Source organism: Cylas formicarius, unplaced genomic scaffold, assembly GCF_029955315.1.
Source record: "Cylas formicarius isolate icCylForm1 unplaced genomic scaffold, icCylForm1.1 PGA_scaffold_3__17_contigs__length_32017465, whole genome shotgun sequence".
Classification (NCBI taxonomy): Eukaryota; Metazoa; Arthropoda; class Insecta; order Coleoptera; family Brentidae; genus Cylas; species Cylas formicarius.
Genome location: NW_026844326.1, coordinates 13,110,255 through 13,133,375, shown reverse-complemented (window position 1 = coordinate 13,133,375; position 23,121 = coordinate 13,110,255). Strand labels below are relative to the sequence as shown.

Sequence of the window (23,121 nt, the reverse complement as noted above, 5' to 3'; positions counted from 1 at the left end):
CTTAACACATGTTTTTCTGTTAGTACGCGCGATAATGCTTTTAGTATGGCAAACACTCTAGCTTTGGTACCCAAAAAATACAAAATTGCATCCCGGAAAAATGCAGTATTTATGACATATTAAAAAATTGCATCCTTTTACCAAAGCAAAAGCTTTACCCTTCCATCATTCAAACATCAACAGGGTTATTTTTTAGATTTGCGTACCCACCTACAGTGGTTGACGGAAATCACCGATCACCGATAAAAACTTTTAATACGAACGTTGTATAATTTTTGCACTATTATTTTTTAGACTTGTAAAAGAAACAAATGCTCATCGCAAAGTTGGGAAACGGTCGCAAGTTTTTAATTATTAAATGGAACACCTTATACATTTTCCGTTACGACGAAAGATCTTTTTCTCCTGATTCAAGATTGTTGATATTTGGATAAGCCATTCTTGAATTATTTAAGTTTAAATTTTTGATTAACTAAATAGATGTTGATCGAGTTGCCCAGGCGTTCAGGGTCGCTTTACTTTAAATCGAACCATAGTTAGGAAAATGGTTTACTGAGAAAAACTTCATGTAGTTCGTCTTTTTTATTCCAATAACAATAGAACAGCTGCAGTTCAACGGTTACCGTCAGATGACACAATCAAACGCGTTATTCGTAATCCGCAATTTAATGAAACCAAAAGTCTGAGTCTAACCGTTATTAGAAATGAAGAAGAAGAATGAATAATAATTAATAATAATATTAATTGCATATAATTTTTTAGAAAATCTCGAAAGTTCAATCTCAATTGTTGCTGCACAATTGGGAATGTCACGTCACCAGATTCAGTCATCTTTAAAATATTATAAATATAAACCCTATACATTTATTCCGGTTCAAGGCTTATCTGAAGGAAATAATATTCAAAGGTTACAAATATTGTCAAGAAATGTCGAGGTGTATAAAATCTCGATTTTTTTGGGAAAAATTCACGACGGCAGGAATGTTTAATCGGATCAAAAGCATTATTGGGTAAATGAAAACCCACATAAAATTCAACCAGTAAAAATACAGGGTCGTAGATCTGTTCCTGTGTGGTGTATCATACCAGCCAACCAAATAATCGGACCGATTTGTCTTGATGGATCTCTGACCTGACGGGAATATTATTTAGAAGGCATTCCAGTTCGCCAACCCCCTTCCTGTTTGGCAACATGATGGGCACTGACCGGATTTAAACCCTGTTGATATTTTTCCATGAGGATTTAAAACACCGAGTATACAATGACAGACCTTGAGCCAAAGAATTGAAGAAGACATATTCATGCTCAATAAGGATCCAGACTTTATTTTGAATGCAATTCATGAAAAAATGAGAGATAATATTACATAATGTTTTTAAAATCGTGGTTGATATATAAAAAACCCGGCCATTTTCTTTACGTTATATTTTCATTATTGTTCGTTTATTTATCGTTGTTATCGGTTTTATTATAGTTTGAGATTATGTTCTTTAGAGTTTTTGGTATTATCGGTTAATTAATTGAAAAAAAAAAGACGAACTACTTAAAGCTTTTCATTCAAGAACGGCTTATCGTAATATCAACAATCTATACATTTTTAAAATCAGCAGAAAAAGATCTTTCCTCATAACAAATTATATATTATATATTTACAAATAAACTCGCTACTGCTTGCTTGTTACAAGTCTAAAAGATAATATTGCAACAATTGTACAACTTTTTTATTAAAAGTTTTTCTCGGTGACTTCCACTCCTGTAGGTGTAGGCAAATATAAAAAATAACTCTGAGCAATTATTGAAATAAAGTCTGTTAAGTGAACAGTTTCTGAAATGAAAGTGCTTCATTAGAAATTTGATATGAACATTCATCGTGGTTTTTGTTGCAAATAAACTCGTATATATTTTTAGTTCTTTCCATTCCGAATTAAAAATTTTAGGTTTTGGACGCCTTATTTTGTTTGAATTCTGCTTCTTCGGGAAAAGCTTTGAAGCAGAAACTAAATATCCAGCGTTATGTCCTAAAATCTTATATAATGGTTTAAATATAAGTAAATATTTTTGCCTACCTGCAAAAACCTTTTTTTTAAGTAGTGCGGGAACGGGCCTTAATCCTCATTAATAGGACAAGAATTGAACTGACTTGTGCAATATTTTTAGTTATCAAAATGTCGCCCATGCATGCTCAAATTATGAAGTGTGCACTTGACCAATTCGCAGAAAATATATCACATTTTCCTTACCTATATATGTGACAACTCTGAGCATAAACCGTCTTTACTAACTTTACTAACATACTTTGTTGCAAGTATAAGGTATTAATCGTTTGTACATTACAAACTGTATAGTATTAGATAACACTATTATTACCCTACATAAAAAAGTGGGGTTTTGTTGGCAGTCGAGCTAAGTTAACAATCTTAATCTATAGCTTTGATATCCATTTCAAAAGTTTAACCATCAAAATTGGAAACACCACACCTCGGTGAAAGCTGCTGATGGATTTACGTTTTGTTGACTAGACCATCTTGGGAATTCGCATCGCTGTTGGAATTACATCCAGTCGAGCAATCGCATGGACTTTGGCAGGTGCTGCAGCTAGTGTCGCTGCATAGGCTCGTGTTCTTGGTTTCGCAAATGTCGATGAATTTTTCTGCCATCGCTCTATCAAGACCGGTGTAAGTCATCACCACTTCCTGTTCTGGCATCTGTCGTTCTGCGGATAGGGATTTCGATCTTGATCTTCTCGAAGTGGGCTCTTTGCTCCTCTCCCTGCTCCTGGATTTCGATTTCGACACGGATTTGTACCGTTTGTGAACTCTGATCATCTGCTAACAAAATTAAAATCAATTTATTTATTTCCAACCGAGGAGCAAAACTTTTCTGGATATGAAAGGGAGAACGTCTAGTTATCACTACAGTGGTTCAATATATTCAGGGGCCTATTAGTGATTCGGTATTACCTGATATTTCTGCAGCAACCTGAAGGATTTTATAAAACAAAAATATAGACTTACTGTCTACGCGGGAAAATTTAACTGTACAAAGGGCGCAAAGGTGACTTGAATACTTACTTTTCTATTTGGCAGTGAAGTTACGATTGGTGACGGTACAGGTCCTAATGGGGCTGGAATCATTGGATAACTTACTATTTGTGGTTGAACCATGGGGGCGGGATACGCGTACATCGGCATAGGCAAACCTCCAGATAACTGAAATGGTAAACAAAGGCTAAAAAATATGCTTGGCTTTGAAAATCAAAATTCCGCGGCATAATTTTTATCCTCAAAGCAAATAAAAAACTGGCATACGGTGTTTCTAACAGTGCCAGTGTATTTTTTCATTGAGTTTGATTTCAAAAATATTTGTAATTAGTGGATAACAGTTAATGATTTTTTTAATTCAAATTTAAAATCACAATGTCATAATAATGAAGCATATATAATATATAATAATCAATAATAATGTTGAAATCAACGTCGAGAGCGCAAATAGTTGGACTTATTGGCAAATATATCAACAATCTATACTCGATTCATTGATTACCAATGAATTTTTGTTGTTGTAAATTTGAAGTTTAGCATTTCGTTTCTATTGTAATGACCATATAGAGAAATGTATACATTGTTCAATGAAACAGAGATGTTGAATGTTACATTATTAAAGAAGTGACAAAATGATAGTGGATACTCAAGAAATGAAAAAAACATTAAACATTATCATTTTGGGCATCCATTTTCAAATTAATTTCAAGACACTCCTTTATCGAAATATCAAAAGGTAGTTTTCAAATCTCCAAAAACCCCCCAGTGAGGTACAGTAATTCATATTTTAGCTTAGGATAGAGATATTGGGATGCGGTGCCACTGGGTTATTGACATTGATATAAACAAATCATATCGTTGCATTGTTTTTGCAGAAAATGATATTTTTGGGAAAAGGGGGACCTTTTAATATAAATAAAAAAAGGATTTTTAAAGACTATTGTTGATCGTCCTGCTTCTTAACGGATACTGGTTAAATCAACAAATTTCGAAAGCAAAAACAGTAATGGTTTTGTTTATTAATACAAATTTGAAGTGCCACATTCTCAATAAAAAAGTTTAAGTATTTATTCTACAAATCAATTTTCTAAGACCATGTTAAACTGAGCAACTTTTATTAACGAGATGCTATAGTCTCCAACAAATCTTCTTTATAGGAAAAAAGTTAACGACATTCGCTTGGCTTAAGTCTACATGGTTTGTCGCTATATTTATCAGAATAAACTTTAAACTCAATCAATCTAGAAATGAATTTTATAAAAATAATTTTGACCTACGTTATATAATATGTAGCCTTTTTAACTAAGATTGATTACTATAAGAAGTAGATTTAAGAACGAAATTCCCAAATTTGTATTTGATAGTCGACAACTTTTATTACCCTTTGTTTTGAGTAGTTGAATGTACTTCCTTAAGTTCGATTATATAATTGGGGAGTATAAAATCATTGTTTTAAGAAAGAAGATCTGGGTTAGTAGAAACCTAAATACAACAAAAAATTAAATATAAGCAAAACTTATTGGAGATCAATATTAAACTGAGGGAAAGATCAATATAAGTAAATAAATAAATTACGAACTCTGCCGAATTTGTGGGATCATCTGCATCCTTAATATTGTACCTCGTTGTCATTATTAGGACATTCGATTAATTACGAGTAATTTCACTATGAAGTGAACTTTACTCATGTAAAGTTTGATAATTGGATTGCGATAGTTTTTCGATAACGGCTTCTGGAATCGAAAAACTAACTTGATTGGAACAACGCCTTACAACGATCGATAGATTAGACGTGGCGGAAAAATCTCGGTCTCAGCCACAAAAAAGAGTCACATTCCGAGTGCTTAGGAAAAAAAAACGCAACAAAGGAAAAGGGAAGTGATTTCAATGCCGCCTCGCATTTAGTAAATGCAAATGGCAAACGGGATGGGCTAAGCGTTTTGTTGCGGCAGAAGGAAATATGCATTAAACGTGTAAAACATATGTCACACCGTGTGATTCTGAAAGTGAAAGAAGCAAACAACGGGCAGGTGTGTGTGTATTGTCTACGGACAGCGTCGCAGAAACATTCTGTATAGCGTGAATATCACGTTGCCGATGGCGTGTAGGGGAACGTTCTTTCAAATATGCGATTCTTTGTAAACACTTTCACTTCTTTGATTTTACGCGTTTTGTTTGCCGGGCGATACAATCAAAAGGTCTTTTGACTCCCGTTCTGATATCCCAGAAAAACTAATCATTCTTACTATTTAAGTTAAGTTAAGCTTTGAAGAAGCCTGTGGAAGTTTCCTTGAAAAATGAATCATTCTTCACACAAATTTGTTTTTTACTTTGTATGGTCCAATCGATCAATTTTATATATAAAAAATAAAATATATTTAAGACTCTGCTTGCGGTTAAAATTCGTTATTATTCAACGATCAGCTAATACCCGTCAACAGCGATTACTAATTACTACTAACTTGAATATCTATATCTATCTATTAAAGAATCCAAAGTACTGAATTGGTCTAATGTCTCTAAGCGAGATCTCTGGTTAAGGTTCCTTGAATATGACGCAGAATAAGTTTTTGTGAACTGTTTACTAGAGAAGTTATGTATTATGAACTAATATTTGTGTTACTTTGTGGAATTATACAATCTCATCATTGGAGCGAGATTAGTGTAAATCTGCCTTATTGTTATATTATTATATAGTATTCTTCAATTATAAAATTATGAAGTGAAAATAAGTTTTTCTATTGTTTACATGTATGTATGTATGGTTATTCAGTTCTGATCAATTGTTACATCATTTTACAGCATGTTTTACTTTTTATTTTTTAATTGCTGTTTTTTTGCATTTTTCCTTAGATTAAACAATTTTTGTAAGGTTTGCTGTTTTCTTTCGTTAACAACCACAACTTCAAACATCATTTTACAGCATGTTTTACTTTTTAGATTAAACAATTTTTTTTAAGGATTGCTGTTTTCTTTCACCTACTTTCGTTAACAACAATAACAACAACTTCAGACATCATTTTGCAGCATGTTTTACTTTTTATTTTTTAATTGCTGTTTTTTTTTAAATTTTCTCTTAGATTAAACAATTTTTTTTAAGGTTTGCTGTTTTCTTTCATCTACCTTCGTTGACAACAACAACAAGTTCAAATAATAAACGAAATATATTTTCAGAATAAATATTAGAATTCTGATGTATTAAATTTTTTACTCTATTTCTCACTCCAAAATTCTCAACGATACACTGATCAGTAGTGCGCAATGTGTTACTTTAAATCATTCTTCATTAAACATTGTCGGAAACGCTATTTATTATTTGCAGTTTGTATCGTTTCTCTTAATTTGATAATTTAGTTTTTTGCATGGGTGTGCAAGTGTTGGAAGTCGACCTTCTCTACTATTTTCATATATCTTCATTCTTTGTGATTATTTCATAAACTTAAAATATTAAGATGAAGAACTTAACAAGATGTACTTACACTGATATAATTCAATAAGTTTTTTCATTCGTGGCAATTTTCATGCACCCAGCGGTCGAACCTTTTTGCTATTTCGGCAATTTAAATATTTTTTAAATTTAGTTTTGAACCGTTATTTATTGCTATAGTTATAGAAATTTTATTTATTTCACATAATGCTTATAGAAATTGCGGGCCTCCTGGCAATCATACTTACGGCAGACATGTATAATATTATTGCAATTTAATACGGGTATACCAAAACTAATTAATACTATCCCCGCTTTAAATGTGGCTAATTATTAACGAAATTTTTGTATAGTATAATTAATTATTCAAATATGAGCAAGTGCGTGCTTTGAAATCCCTCCGAACATGGTCCTAAGTTTGAGCAAGGTTTAAGCGCCATACGTGGGAAGTGATTATATCGTATTTTCGCAACTGATTGTTTTTTAAGCATCCGAACTGCATTCGGCAAATCATTTTCACTTTCGGCCAAACAAAGTACGACGATGTAATGCATAAGCATACAGTGAAAGCTTATTAGAACGGAAAATTAGTTTCGGCAGCATAATAAATTTGCGGCTTGCCGTTTTAGATTTTCGAGTCATTGTGAAAAACGGGGTTGACAGTTAAATTTTTTTCTGCTCTTGTTGGTGTTTGTCTGTGCACTGGGCCTTATAATAACAAATAAAATAGCAGTTTAAAGCAAATGCAACATTAAACATGATGGACATGATCAAATTAATAAAAATCTGGGTATCTGAATATGTGAAACTCTTTCCACAATAAATTAGCAACAATGTATTAAAATTCAAAATATGTAGCTATTATTATTAATTTTAAAAATGTTTAATTGTTTATATACAACATCTACAAAGAGTTATAAAATAAATAAATAAACAGTGATAAATAAAGTATATATATATTTTGACCTCAAGGATTTTATCAATAAAAATTCACAGAAACTTAATAAAGTGTGAACTAATTATTTTATCTATCATATATTGATTGAGTCACGGTGTCTATTGGTCTAGATTAAAGGATGATTTTAATATACAAAATAAGCATTTGTTTGCTGCACAATAAAGATGTTTCCTCCTAGGTGGTAATGTGTATGTCAGGACCTAGTAATTATTAATATATGAACAATAATGTAACGCCACTGTCTCAAAATAAACATCAAGTCCAAATGTAAATCTTTAGCTTGGGTTCATTTGACGTTTTCTGGCTATGTAAAGTTTTAGCTTGGATTCACATGACACCTTGTGGCTAAGAAAGTTTTTGTGGTAATTTGGTTAGAAAAACATCGTTAATTAATTAATGAAAAAAAAAACAATATATTCAAAAATTCAACTGTGTTATAGGCTCTGTGTGGGGGGGCGTGGTCAAGGAAAAATTGGATGCCAGCGATCCTCGTGAGCGTCAGTCGAATCTTTGCACTCCAAATTTTCGTACTCTAATGAGTAGTGTGATTAAAAGTGAAAATATAAATAATTTTAAACGGTTTTTAATTATAAATAAAAAATGGTTAGAACGAGGCGATTAGGAAATACTTGTTGTGTTCCTGGCTGCTGTGTTAATGAAGACTTAAACAACATAAAATTTTATAAATTCCCCACGTAAGGCTATAACCTCGAAAAGAGAGTAAAGTGGGTTAAAGCTATGAAAAGAATCAAGTAAGTAAGACCATGATTATCCTAATAACTGATTCAGAATTTATTGATATAAATTTGTAAAAATGATTATTCAATTTTCTGTAGTCGTGACGAAAGTTCTTGGGAACCTAGTTTAAGATCATGTATTTGCAGTCAACATTTTGTAGGAGGTAAAAAGTCGGAGCATCCTAATAGCCCTGCATATTTCCCAACAATATTTCCTGAAAAATATTACGGAAAACCAAAAATAAATAAATCAGAGCAAGTACAAGCACAAAGCAGGTAATTTTTCTATTTATTAAACCTTGATTTATAAACGTGGGTATGTTTTGCCCCGGCCATGTAATTAACATTAAAAAAACAAAAAAAATCGCAAAATTTTTTTTCAACGAAAAACTATATTTTTTGCTTTACATTTGCCGTTTAGTTGGTTGTAAAATTTTTCATTTGTCCTTAATGTAATATTTATTGAGTAAACCACGTACATTTCAAGAAGTTTCTCTATTGGTTTCGTAAAATTGTAATCGATATATCGGATTGACAATTAGTAACGTTAACAGTAATTTTGTACATAATTTTTGGACCGAGATCAGTAGACCCACGTTTGTACAGAGGATGATATGAAAAATTAATTGAATCGTAGATGTTCATTTTACTAAAAAATATAGGATTTCTCGATTACAGATTCGCGAGAGCAATGCGGAGAAGTCAAAATTCAAATGGTTCCGAAATGGACAACACTAAGCTTGTTAATATAAGAACACGTAACGATGACCTCAACGACAATAAGGATACCGATAACCTGAATGATCATATGGATATACAGCAATGTAGTGAAGTTATTATTGACTCACTGCAACCGCGGTTTAAAGATGTTGCTGTACAGATTGATTTTCATGAAGAAATGAATTCAACCTTCGTAAATAATATAATATATAACATAATAAATATGTTTTTTTTAATTGGACTTTTCCTGTAGCTGCAGTTTCAATATAGCCGACATTAAATTTTTTCGTTTCTTTATCCCATATTGGTTTCGATTTGCATGATGATATTGGACATTTTATTTCGACTATTTTAGTTACCATGCCGTCACTGACTACTATTCCATCTACTGAGACTCCTAACCAGGCCTGTTTGGGAGACACAAATAATCCAATTTGAAATTTTCGCGAGCTTTTCCTCATTTTGAATTCCATAATTTAAACTTTTCGGATGCAGAAAATCCTGTAGTAAAGATTCAGCTGAAGTGCGAGTTATTGATTGTATCTTATGAGCTTTTGCGCTGGCCGTTATGCGTACACGTCTTGCTTCAAACCATTTTACCGTCTCCCATTGTTGTGTGGTTTGTAAACACAATGTGAAAACTTCTTTACTGTCTAATAGTATCCGGTCTCTGTAAAACTGTGCTATCTCAGATGACAGAGCCAACTTGTCTTTTCCTATGGTGATATACTGACCAGCACTCTTTAAAAGACAAGCAATCACCTTTTTCGTACACTCTGATATTAGTTCTACCTGTCGTTCTTCGAGACATATATTCATGACCACCGTACAGACTTGTTCTTCCTCACTAATATGATCGACTTTTAACCTTTTTTTAATTGGGCATTCGATATCGTCAAAGTCTTCCAAAGTCAAGTGCAGTGGCTGAGGAGGATTTTTAAGCACTTTTTGAGGAAAAAGATCATTTACCGTAGCTCCTCGAGAATATTTTTCTTTTGCTAAATGATTCATTGATGAAATCCCCACTCCTGCTGAACACTCGTTTTAGACACACTCCGGTCATTCTTTATTTGGTGGATAAATGCCGCAATATGTTTGCATTCGCCAGTTTCTTTGGCAATGCAAGTACATTGAGCATGTACCACCTCCCTTTTACTATTCAGCTAAAAAAATTAAAGAATCAAGTAAAAAAGCCACTTTTAAAGTTTGACAATTTTTTTTCTGTAATCTGTAAAATATATGGTGTTTCAGTGACGGACGTTTGCCGAATGCATTTAGCAATTAACTTATTGTTAATATTGCCACCAACGTATTCTTCAATATGTTTAATATGACAAAAAGCAATTTTTTTTCCTTTTTCTAGCGTACCTGCAGTGAAAATTAATTGAATGGGAGATATTTTCAAACCCGGTCTGCAATATTACCGATGCCATATTTTCAGGTTATGCTGTCAATAAAAAAACTATTATTATTTGTTTGTTACACGTTTTAATTACAGAAAAAAAAATGTTAATATATAATTTTCACGTACCTTTCGTTTAAATCACTTTATACTACTTATCCATCTCAAAATTTATTGTTAATTGTTTTATTTATAAATTAACACGTAAAGACAATGATAAAATTGGAGTGCTGTAATTCCTTCTTTTCCGTGGGCGGCGCTACTAGGCATCATACACATAGCGAATACCGTAGTGTAATAATGTATGGTATAGGTTTGTAATGTATAAAAAATTTAAAAATGTTTTAAAATTTTAAAGCAAAATAATAAGTTTTAAATAATTTCCTTATTTTGATGTTCGAGTTAGATATTGCAGAGGCACTGGCATCTTTGCTCCGAAAACCGCCCCGAGTTATAAAACAAGTTGCAAAATGGCGAGATAAATTGTAATTTATTAACTTTCGCGCCATTTACATAAACATTGAAGACTTTCGTCACAATAAAAATGGAATAAACCGAACCAATTAAATTTAAAATATTTACGAATGCGAAATTTGTGACGTAACGTAATACGGAACAACAAACGCTTCTTTGTTTGACTATCAAAGCGATTGAAGTTAATAACGAGGCAAGAAACTGATTATAATCGAATATGAAATTGACCTAATAACGTGTATTTCTCGCTATTATCGTTATTGAAAAATATATTATTTTTCCGCGAGGGCCTTTTAATACTACGCCAGCAGATATACATCTGGTTTAATAAAGAAAAATTTCCCACAGTAATGGAGGTTTTACCAGCGGAACACACTTGTATTTGGCCGACCAATAAAACCTGATTCCGAATAAAACGCGATTTACGAAAAACAAGAAAGGCAAGGTTGAATGTAACTCTTTCATTTCAATGTTTTCATTAGTCAACCTTTCTACCGAAATAGTAAGTAATAAATATACCACTACCGACGTTAATAACTACCGTGTCTGCAGCCTATGCAGGAACCAGCAGAGCGTTAGCACAATTAGCACTAAAAACTTATAGAATCAAATCGACTCAATCTGCAGATGCCCCGGCGTTTTCTATTAAACCTTACAGAGAAAGTAGGATTAAGAATTTTATGATAAATCATTTATGTATTCTAAGAACGATTTCCTTGCTCGTCTGCAGAGGCAATTACTGCGGTTTTATGGACAGAAAAAATGTGAAGATACGGTTTGCGCTATCGGCTTACACGGTATGCCTGCAGAAGTAGAGAAAGTGCAAATTCAATTAATATTAACCGTTTTCTTGTACGTAATTAAACGTATGTCCCCTAAATTGTATTTTTTGTTTGTTTTGATTACCAGAAGCGCAAGTGAACAGCGCAACAGAAAAAAAATAATTAAAGAGGCGATTTCATGACAGTGGCTTTTAATGGCATCGACTTCAAAAAGTACGGAAAAAGGCAGGTTTAGATAAAAACTTTTTTTCAGATAATTCTAAATAAAAACGCAAAACCCAAGAAAATATGTGGGGTGTGCCGATTAACAGTTCAAAAAGAGGCATTTAAACCGACGTATTTCGATAATATAAAACAAATTAGCGATAGAAAGAAAAAATAATCTAAAAACAGAAAAATTAGATGAAATAATCACCAGTGAGAATATCTTTTAACTAAACAAGAGGTTTTATTTTGAAAACTTTAATGAATTTTATTTAAAAAGACCGATTTACCCAACTACACCATAATGGATCATATTAGAAATTTAAAAAAGCAGAACAACAATAAATAAAATAATTTAACTATATAATAAAATAAGATAATATAGAAGTTATAAGAAAATTGGAAAGAAAATTAATTTTGAAAAAATTTAGTAGTAGATATTGTATCTAACAAGAAAATCCATTTTGACTCAAACATTCAAATAATTCTTACACTAGTAATTGTTATGAGATCGAATTGTTTTCAACGTTTGATAGACCTAGAAATGTGTATGTAACTAGGATAAAATTTATTGGGCAAGAATTTAATGTAAGAGGAAGGTCAGGTTAATTTGCTGCAATAAAAGAAATAAATAATATTAATAAAAAAAACTTTCATTTTCCACATACAAAGGTAATTGTTTTCAAAACTGAATTTTTTTTTGCATTCAATGGTTGTTTTCATCTAATACTAAGTATGTAAGTAATAAATAAGTAAGTCCTTTAGTGCTAACAAGCTTTACAGAGAAATAAGGCTCTGCACAAATCCAGAGCTAGCCCCTCAGACTACCTGAAAGCAACCAGATTCTGTGGTATACAAATATTAAACTTCTAAAATATACGTTTAAGCTCATACACTTAATCTACTAATTATGAATTTAAAATCCTGTAAAATTGACTATCACCTTTTTTTTTAATTTATTTAAATTATTCTCTCTGCTGAGATCGTCCGGAAGTCTGCGGAAAACTGTTATGGCTGTGTATTCCAGCCTCCATTAAAGAAAGTAATTTAATATTTTGGTATTAGTATACTGTCTCTATCTCCAATTACCACGAACATGAACAGGAACTGTTAAGACGCTCAAACTCTTAAAATCCAGTCTGCCTAAATTTCCCCTTCTTCATAATAACTATAAAACATAAAATTTTATTATGTTAAAAGTCGCGTCGATATGAACCTGAATGAAACGTACGTTCTCGCTTTTTTCAGTTTGCTTTTAGGTTATTGGCTTTAGTAAATATTTATTAACTTTTACTTACGCCTGCAGCATTATCATGTTGTGAAACTGTGTCACATGCAGGTTCTGCGCGAAGAATAACAATATCGGCACCGACTGGAGGATTATTGTGTAGAAATCGTCTCATTTTAAGCTAGTTTTAAAGGAATGCGCAAAATGTACAGTTGGTAACTTATCGACAATACATTTGAAATGGACATATGAACAACAATATCTATGAAAGATGTTCTTCTAGTCAAAAGAAGGGATGGTAATTTAGGGTACACAATCGTGATCATTAGTAGAAATTTGAGAGGGAAGTGGTAATTACAAGTAACTAGTTGAATTATAGTAATAATCACTGAAATAATAGTTGTAATGTTATGTTAATTAAGGAAATAATGAAAATAATTTATATTCAAAGCATGGCTGATTCTAAAAATATGTCGAGAAATACTTTGTACTTAGGTCCTCTAGAAATCAAAAAATAATCTCTACTATGAAGAACGATATATTCGAAAATTGATAATGAAATATCCGTGGGTATATTACTTCTACGCATCATGAGTCAGCTACGTTTAAGAGAAGTTTCACCTACTCAATGTATCGCCTATCTAATAACATCCCCCATTCAGTACAAAATTTTTAAATGAAGTCAGCTTAGAAAGATGATTAAAGAAATATTGTCCGATGCTTTAATAAGTTTCGTCACATCTTGAACTATCCTTGCTTCGACTGATTCCAGTATTTTGCCGTCCCAATTATATATTACCACACCTCCGGTCATGCCGTTTGTACTTGTTTACATGTATAATTTAAGTAAATCTTAATAAAGTCAGTTGTTATTTAGTAGTTTACGAATTAAATAAATTAAAATTTCCTAGTGGTGTGGACATTGATCTTCTTTAAAGTTGCTTCCAGCCTCTCTGTTGTTTGCACATTATATTGTTGGTTAATTGGCGAAAAAAGTGAGGCGGCTAAAGTAATTCAGTAATCAGTAATCAGTGGTAATTTAGAGGTAATTGTTTTTGATAGAAGTGTTGGTGCATCTGTGTACACTAACATAGAAGCCCCCCACTTATTACGACACAGTCGTCGGTCATTTGAAGAGCCGATCAATAAATGACGAATAACGATATGATATAAGTAGCGCTTACCTTGCTTCCTCGACTTAAGCTAGATGGAGGTCCCGTAACTACGTAGATCGGTTGTGGAGAATGAGTGCGACTGTGCTTCCCTAGCCAGGAACTCACGATAGCGTGGCTTCGATGCATGTTGATATTATCCTGGTAATACTCCTCTTCCTTTTTGAAGCAAGGACATAGTTCTCTGGAACTTTTGTACGCTGACAGGATAGCGCATATGCACTCCAGACTGGATGCCGCTATCAAGCAAACGTTGAACAAGAGATGAGCATTCGTCGCCCAGTCAGCTGTCGGCATTGCGTGCGATATCTACGAAGTTAAATTGAATTTGGATTAAAATGACATGCATGCATTTAGAAGGGGTGCGGATAGCGTTTGTAAATTTTCGGATTAAAATTGACCTTAGCGTGTTGTATCGAAATATATTTCCGACAAACTAACCAAGTTTAAAATGGAAATAAAGTATATTTAAATTAAAATTAGTGAACTTTGGGCTCAGTGCAACACTTAAAAAGTATATACGCATTTATTGCTACATTTGTCCTTTTTTGTTAGATATATCAGATGAATTCTTTGAATGTATTTCATTGTATATTCAATATTAATACAACAATGTACGACAAACAAAAACAAAAAGAATGTTTTTAACGACAAAAGTTCACGTTAAGGATTTAAGATTATTGTATTAACTTCTTCTATAAAATAATTTTCCAAGTGTATTTTTTTTATTTTAATACAGCACTTGGACTTGAAATTTTCAAGTATCCAAATGATTTTAATTTGTACCTTTTATAGCAGGGCAGTGCATCAAGTTTAAAAAACCTGTACGTGTCAAACTCAAAATGAATTAATTTATCAAATTATCAAAATACGCGTTTTCGCTTCTATTTTAATTACTTAATTTTGCTTATATATTACTTTTAGGGACGATAACATTTCTTATCATCACATCACAATTTTTTTAAACGTAATTACTTAATTTTATAGAATTATAATAGAGTTAAAGTAACAATTATAAACAAAATCGTAAAGATTGAAGGACTCATTCCAGAACACGGTTCACATCCCGGCTGCAGCCGGTAAAGTATGTCATTCAAATTTGTAGGGAAGCTGTTTTAATTGCATTACAAGACTGAAATTAAAAAATCGCCTCTCGAAAGAAATGAATATTCTACTACTACGCGGATTAGCAAATTACCGCCTTCATTTATTTCTCATTTGTTCATAATTTTTTATACGTCGGTTGCGAACAACGTTACTTTATAGACAACAAATAATGTTTTAACTTTTAGATGAGAACATTGTGAAATATTTCGGGTATGTCAAGGACTACAACACCAACTATTGTCTGATTGATACCCGGCAGTTATTGCATTCAAGTTGAATTACGTGCCTCAAGTATTAGTCAAATATGTTGTAAACGTTGTTATGAAGAATTGTACCATACCAAATATCTTTCTAATCTCACTGTTTCTATTTGATGACAGTGTTAAATTACAGCCAATAAATATTCTTTACAATTACTTAATGGTTTCAAAATTCTTTAAGGCAGTTGGAACCCATTTTTTGTTATGAATGCAGGAAGAGACTATTTTTATTCTAATACATATTAAACATGGAAGGTGACAAAATAGGATTACGAAAATTAATATTTTATTCAAAATTTTCTATTTGATAAAACAAGTTGAGAGGAACTGTCCTTGCCAATTAAGCATCGAATAAATGTTTTTTTAGTGCCGAATTACCGAGGATCGTGTCTTTATAATTACGTTATTATGTTCGCGTAATGTGGCTTATTTCGCGAAAAAAGGTTAAATCTATATCCGAACGAAACCAATAATAATAAAGATTGCTCCAATACTATAGGGAACCACGCCAGAACCGGTAATTTTCAGTTGGCCAAACACTTTTTGCCACGCCAAAGGTTTGGAAAAATTGAGAAATAAATTAATCGACTGGAAATTACCGTACTAAAACCGTTCTCGTGTTATGTTGGAATAAAGCTGGTGACCAAAAAATTTGACATTTTGCGGAATGAAAAATGCAAATCTTCCGGCATAGGGTTAATTCAAAAACTATTTCAAAACTTTTTTACTGTTTAATGATTCAAAAAATAATTTCTTCTCTAACGGAAATAAATTTGATAATTTTTAATAGATTTGGGCTGCACATTTTCAAATTGAAATCGTTAATAAGAAAATAAAGCTCAGTGCTATAACTGCATAAGCCAAGGCAACTAAAAGTCATGAAAATTAAATTTAGATATCAAAAAACTGCAGTATTCAATTTTATATATTTTCATAATTTATCAGTAATGTAAGTTAAGTAAAATTATATAAGAAACAAATGAAGAAGTATCTAATTTTTTGAATATATGCCAATAAATTTAAACATCTCCCGAAAGCCGTTGCGTCTTTTAAATATCATAAAAGCCAAGGCAACGTTTTTCATAATTTTCAGGGATGCACAATATACAGAACTGGATGCAACAGAAAAATTCATAGGTGAGAGTAGTTGATAGAGATAGACGATTCTTTTCGAATAATACTTATAGCTTACATGCTGTCAAATATCGAAATAAAGAAACTTACCAGTTTCAATTTTAAATAATCTACTAAAAGAACGATTTAGAGCTATTTTTAGTCTAATGCTTAAAGCACATTTTCACGTCATATCGAAGTATATCATTTTACGGATCGTTTAAAGTTTAATGTGTATGCGTGTACGTGTCTATGGATGGATGTATAATTTATTTGCTTGGGTATTTGTGTCAGCTATGTTTATTGTAGAAAAGTAAAATATTGTTAAACTAAATGGAAGAATTTGCTGACATACCTGAAAATTATTCAAAGGTTCCCGGTAATCGCTTCTAATATCTCTAGCCAATCCCGTACCAGCTATCACTACAATTAATTGAGCAACGGCCAGGCTTATTAAACTCAGAGCGAGGAAAACGGTACGAGCCACTTTCTGAGCAGTGTCTTTGAGAGGGCAGACGTTTTTCGCCGACGCTAAGACTCCAGCAATTCCAGTAGCCATCGCTAGGAGCCCTCCCCAAATTCCGCCTCCAAGCTGAAACAAATAAAAAGAATCGCTATACTACCGATGGGCACTATATTTTTAGTGATCAATTGTTAGTGTTTTTCTTCATGTCGGAACATGCTTGTATACAAATAATCGAAGCCCACAGCTCCTTAAATTATTTTGCTGTAGCAATTATTTTGTTATGGTAAAAGTGATTTACGTGTAACGTTTTCAGCTGAATCGGTTGACCTATCACGAAAAATATCTTTGGCATATTCAGTGCCAATAAGCAGTGCGCCGAAATGTGTTTTATTTTTCCTCTATTACTACTTTTGTTTTACGAATTGTTCCCCGTTTCAAACCTGCACTAAATGCTCATTTCGGATGGTAATTTAACACGATGGTAAATCTGCCGAATATCATATTATCGGAATGAGAACAAGGTTACTAAGTTTGCGCCAAGCCCACAACCAACAGCAATTAATGTAAAGGTTTCTAGTACATTATTTATCGGAGGCTTGGAATTTGGCATAGCTAAAAGAGGCATGTAAAAACATGCGCTAGTAAAGGAAAAACTACAAATGCGTTTTGGAAAATTAAAAACAACTTTCCAAAGACTTTTATGGTCCATCACTGATTCAAAATAATATTTATATAGTGATTTAGTGCCTAATTTTGTATCTGTTTTGAATTTAACAATAAACTACAAATATAATTATGAACATTAATTTTCTTCCATTAAAGAAACATTTCTAAAACATATCCATCAAGTAAGTAATATTCCTAATATAAATAAATCAATAATAATATAATAAATTAATGTGGTTTGTTTATGTTATGGTTATGCAAGGATGATAAAATACTAAAGTTTCATTCCAGAAGCTAATATAAACATAACTAATATTAAGAGCGTGGTTCTCAGTGAAAGGATAAAAGACCGTTATTTGGAAGCCGGTATCTTTAAAATATCGATATCGATATACGGTCCCGAAATCAGACGTCAATATTTTGACCACGTATTCTGTGACTCAAAATAAGAATAAAATTTCGTAGAAACTAGGCTCCAAAACGTCTTTAGTTTTCAACATACAGGGTGTTAAATAAAATTTGGTACAGCTACTAAACTTTTAAGGCTCTATTTAACGAACTAAACCTTAGTATTGATTTCAGGGGTGGGTAACAGAGGGGAGGCGTGGGAAAAATTTGCCCCAAATTTTTTATTTCTCGAATTTTCGTAATTTAATTACAAATGATTTTCCTGGGCAATCCTAATTTACAAGCATGACTTTTTAACACTGACAATAGTGAAGTTAAAGTAATGGATTTTTTTTTAATCACATGCACTACTGATTAATACGCGAATCTGAAACGGATGGTCACAACAATTTGTTGTAACTTTTTTGTAATTTACAGCTACGAAGTTAATTTCGTGGTTGGCAACTGTAAATTAAAATTTGAAGTTAGTGTCCATTAATTTTTGCCATCTCGTTAGTTACACCGAATACAACGAAAATTTAAAACGAGAAATGATGATGTCATTTAAAATTAACATGCGCCTTTACAAATGTACAAAACATTGAAATTTGGCAAAAAATCGTTATTACACCTGAAATTAGGTCAATAATATGTAGCAGTCGCTAAAAATTATTGTTTGACAGTTTGATCAATTCTTTCTAGGTTCGCATATTTTTTTGAAGTTTGAAATCGTTTATATCATCACCATGCTAGAATTCCTCTTCAGGTAATAATAACGTAATAATTTTAACAGTTTAAACAGAGTATTCTCGAAGACGGATATGTTATGGAAGAGACTTATTTGTTTCAGTAATAAATCTGTATAGGTTTATATGATTTCAAGAATCTAAAATGTAAGAGGAAGCATTGCAAAAAACGCTCAATATGATGTTATCTGTAGAATAGTGTGTAAATTCAATTTGATTTTGTAGCTTATTTAGATAATATTTGTAAGAGAATAATTAAAAATATTTTTTTTAGTTTTATCTATGGTACCTTACCTGACTCAAGCTGGCCTTATGTGCGATGACAAAAATGCCGAAAATCATCATGAGAAACCCCAATATGAACTGGAATGTACCCAAGAACAGTATTATTTGGTCTGGATTGCACTTCTTCTTCGACGTTACCGACTTGATCGATCCTGTAAGGGATTGATGCGGCGTTTTGCATATCAAGCGATCAGTCGACAGTTTAGTGGAAATCGTCATGTTGGTTTCCAACGTTTTGATCCTTTCCGACTCGTTCTCCAATTTGTCCTCAGACTCGCGATCCTGCGGCTGCGCTTCCACTTGGTTTTTCATTTTCGAAATTTGCTCGTCTATATTCATTTTTCAAATTTCGTTGAACGTACTTTATATTAAACGAAAGAAAGTGTTTATCGTAAACGGAAAAAAAATAATCGTGAAATTTTACGATGTAAACATTATAATATAAAGTTACGAAACGCGCGAGGGTTCGGTTACATTTCGAGGCGGCGATAAACCAAACACGAAGCGGAATTCTTCAAACTCACGTTCTCGGAATAATATCAATATCCACGACCACTGCACTCGCCGGTACCGTTCAATTACTAAGAATAAATAAACTTTTGCTTCAAAGCGCTAGTCGCTTGTTCTTGCAGACGTCCAAGAGGTGAAAGCTAATGCCTGCCCAGGTTGGGGACAATCGCCTTTAAGATATTCGATCGGCAGAATTTAATTATCGATTTTAATTTATGCTTCATATTTTGACACTTCTCAATCCGGACAAAAATTTGAATTTCTAATGGCCTTTGAGCCATTACCTCTTTGTTATTCTCCTTCTCCTATTGTGGCGTGTTTTTCTTCCAAGTATTTTTTCAGTTTTCTTTTAGTTTCTTCTTTCAATTACATTTAATGAGAATTAGATTTCAAGTAAATATCGGCAATCGCAGTAAGAGTAATAAGAATAAAATTAAGATCGTTTGAAACATTTTATTTAGACGATAAAAAATAAGGCAGTTTTAGAAACAAGAAGCTTAAAGTTTAATATTTTGTACAATTGCCATTTGCTTTAATAATGGCATTAAGTCCTTTTGGAAGACTTAAAACAAGCTTTCTTGTAACTTCTGGCGATATGTTTTCCCACTCTTCTCTTATCTTATTTTTGAGGTCTTTTTTACTTGTAATTTAATGTTTTTTCACTCGTCGTTTTAATTCTTCCCACTGGTGCTCTATGGGGTTAACATCCTTAGATTGTGTTGGCAGACATTATGGATTATCCAGTAACGCACAAGCGTAGCAATGTGTTTGGAATCGTTATCCTTTTGGAATAAATAACGCCCCAAAAGGTTAAGTTTTTCAACACTTTGGTTTAAATTATTCATTAGGATGTTGAAATAGCCAAGTGGGTCCATAATTCAGTCAGTAAAAGCTAAATTGCCTGTCCCATTAGCTGACATGCACCCACACAATAAAACATTACCTCTACCATGCTTTAGCATAGGACAGACATTTTCAATTTTCAGCGCTGTATTTTTTTTCCTCCAAACTTTACCCCGACCATCTGACACAAAAAGATTAATTTTTGTTTCTCCACTAAAGATAACGTTTTCCCAAAACCACGGAGTTTTTGTGAATGTGTTCTCGGGCAAATTCCAAACGTTTTTTTTAGTTTTTTTCCGAAATTAATGGTTTCCTTCTGGCAAGGCGGCCGTTATTACCTGCTCGATGCAAGCAGTTTCTAATGGTTTGAGGGCTAACGAGAACTCTCCCCTGCAAGTTTCGGAGCGGTTGTTTTAGAATTAATTCTAATTTTTTTCACAACAGAAGACTCTTCTCGTACAGTTAACTTCCTTGGGCGACCAGAGCGTGGCCGCACTTTATAAGATCCTGTGGATTTGTATTGATTTTTTACATACTGTACAGTTGAAAGTGATTTTTTAATTATTTTACTAATATCTCTAAAAGATGTTTTCTCTTTCCATAAATCTACCATGATTTTTCGAAGCGCAATTGGAATTTCGCAATTTTTAGCGCTCATTTTGCTTTTACTTAAAAGTGGCGTCAAAAATAAACAGATATAACTCGCTTGTTTAGGCGAAATTTGATACAAGCTGACTTGATAAAATATTGATAATTAACAGTTCTACCTGCAGTTCTAAATTTTGATTTATTAAAGTGTATGGAGACCTATTTTACATAGTTTCTTGCTTCCAAAACTGTCTTATTTCTAATTTTCCAAATAAAGTGTCTCAAATGATTTTTACTTTATTATTATTACTCTTAATGAGATTGTCGATATTTAAATTAAATATATTTCTCTTACACCAAATTGATACTGAGGAAATACTGACAAACTCAATGAAATAAAAAATAACTCGATAATTATTGAATATATGAATTGAAAGCCTGAAAAATAAAATTGATGAACTTTCTTCCAATCTTCAAAACGATATTTTAGTGCTTGTGGAAACATGGCTGCACTCTTGTAGGAAACCAATGTATAAATTACGAAATATTAGAAAGCAGTTCAGATGGCTTAGTGAATTAGTGAATTGACTGGGTGCTTGTCTTGGAGACAATAATACGAATAGTTTATAGACTGCCTTCTCTTCCTATTCAGGATTTTTGAAAGAATTAGAGCCTCTATTTAGAAAATATCCAACAAATCATATGATTGTAGGTGATTTCAATGTTAATTTACTCTGAAATGGTTCCTATTCAACCAAAGAATATAAAGAGTTAGCTCTATTTAATGGATATACAATTGTTAACCAGGTTAATGTCCACAATGTAACCAAAGTGTCCGAAAATTCTTCAACACCAATATATGCATTTAGAAACAGGTGCACAGTTAAAGTGAAAGATAATCTGTCGTGTCAGAAAAAACTATCTGTTAAAATAAAGTTTAAAATATCAGATCACAACGAACAAACTTACATTGAAAAATCAGTACTAGATATTAATAAAATTATAAAAAAAAATTGAAAGTCAATTAAGCTGCGAAATAAAATCATTTAAAAAATTAATTGATGTAATCAGTTAGGCGAAACATGAACATGAATCAAAATCAAATCAAAAAAGTTAAGTGTCACCAGAATAACAACTGGGTTACACCAGATCTAATACAAATAGCAAAACAAAGAGATAATGCATATAATAAACACTGTAAAAAACAATCCAGATAATAACGATTTAAAAATAAAGTTGAACAATTTAAAAAATAACATAAATAATCGAATAAAAAAATTATTATCAATTCATTTATTAGGGTTAAATTAACAAAACAATGAATAAAAAAGTTAGAAACAGACAGTAAGAAAATATCAAGCAATAAAAAATTAGGTATTGAAGAAATGGAGGACAAGAAAAATTCTCTAAACACGGTATTAACGTTTAACGAGATGTCATGTAAAAATAATATATTTTTGGAGCCAACTAGTGAAACCGAGATTGCTAATGTTATAAAAAACCATAAGGAAAATGCCGCACCAGAACACGATGGCGTAAGATATCAGGATCATGTCATCCTATCTATTAATAAATAATATATTGGCTACCGGAGAATTTCCAAAGGAACTAAAAATTGTTAAAGTATGCCCAATATATAAATCGAAGTCAAGGACGTCGAGGAGAAACTGCAGGCCAATATCATGCATAGGTACTTTTTCAACAATAATCGAAATTCTTTTGAAGGATAGAGTGACGTGTTTTCTAGAAAGGTACGTTACTCTTGACCCGTTTCAGTACCGATTTACATCTAATAGTGGTACACTAAATACCATATACCACTATGGACTGGAATATAGTTAACCAACCGGAGACAATACGTAACTCTGGAGGACTGTAGTATCAGAGTTAATAATCGTGGGGTAACTCAGGGTTCGGTTCTTGGGTCCCTCTTGTATAAGTTGTATGTGGGATTTGGTTAGCAAATATAGCAAACAATGACTTAAAAGGATACTACAATTGGTT

General features: G+C 32.3%; 1 protein-coding gene across 2 annotated transcripts; it reads right to left on the bottom strand.

Moving 5' to 3' along the window:
- Positions 1–2,487: 2,487 nt before the first annotated feature.
- LOC132700203 (uncharacterized) lies at positions 2,488–19,746 on the bottom strand. Of its 2 annotated transcripts, none has more exons than XM_060667392.1 (5): positions 19,186–19,746; positions 16,982–17,218; positions 14,159–14,455; positions 3,073–3,210; positions 2,488–2,829 (listed from the first exon to the last, which is right to left on the bottom strand). In XM_060667392.1, exons 1-5 carry the CDS (start codon positions 19,513–19,515, stop codon positions 2,503–2,505), a joined length of 1,329 nt encoding a protein of 442 aa, XP_060523375.1. In that variant the 5' UTR covers positions 19,516–19,746; the 3' UTR covers positions 2,488–2,502. The 2 variants fall into 2 exon arrangements, with proteins under 2 accessions (XP_060523375.1, XP_060523376.1); XM_060667393.1 differs by having other exon boundaries at positions 2,488–2,826.
- Positions 19,747–23,121: the final 3,375 nt, after the last annotated feature.

Coding starts and splice junctions, on each gene's coding strand:
- LOC132700203 (XM_060667392.1), bottom strand. CDS start 19,515: ATGAATATAGACGAGCAAATTTCGAAAATGAAAAACCAAGTGGAAGCG. Junction 14,456..16,981: donor AACCTTTGAATAATTTTCAG/GTATGTCAGCAA, acceptor TTAACTTCGTAG/ATATCGCACGCAATGCCGAC. Junction 2,830..3,072: donor CTTCACTGCCAAATAGAAAA/GTAAGTATTCAA, acceptor TAATTTTGTTAG/CAGATGATCAGAGTTCACAA.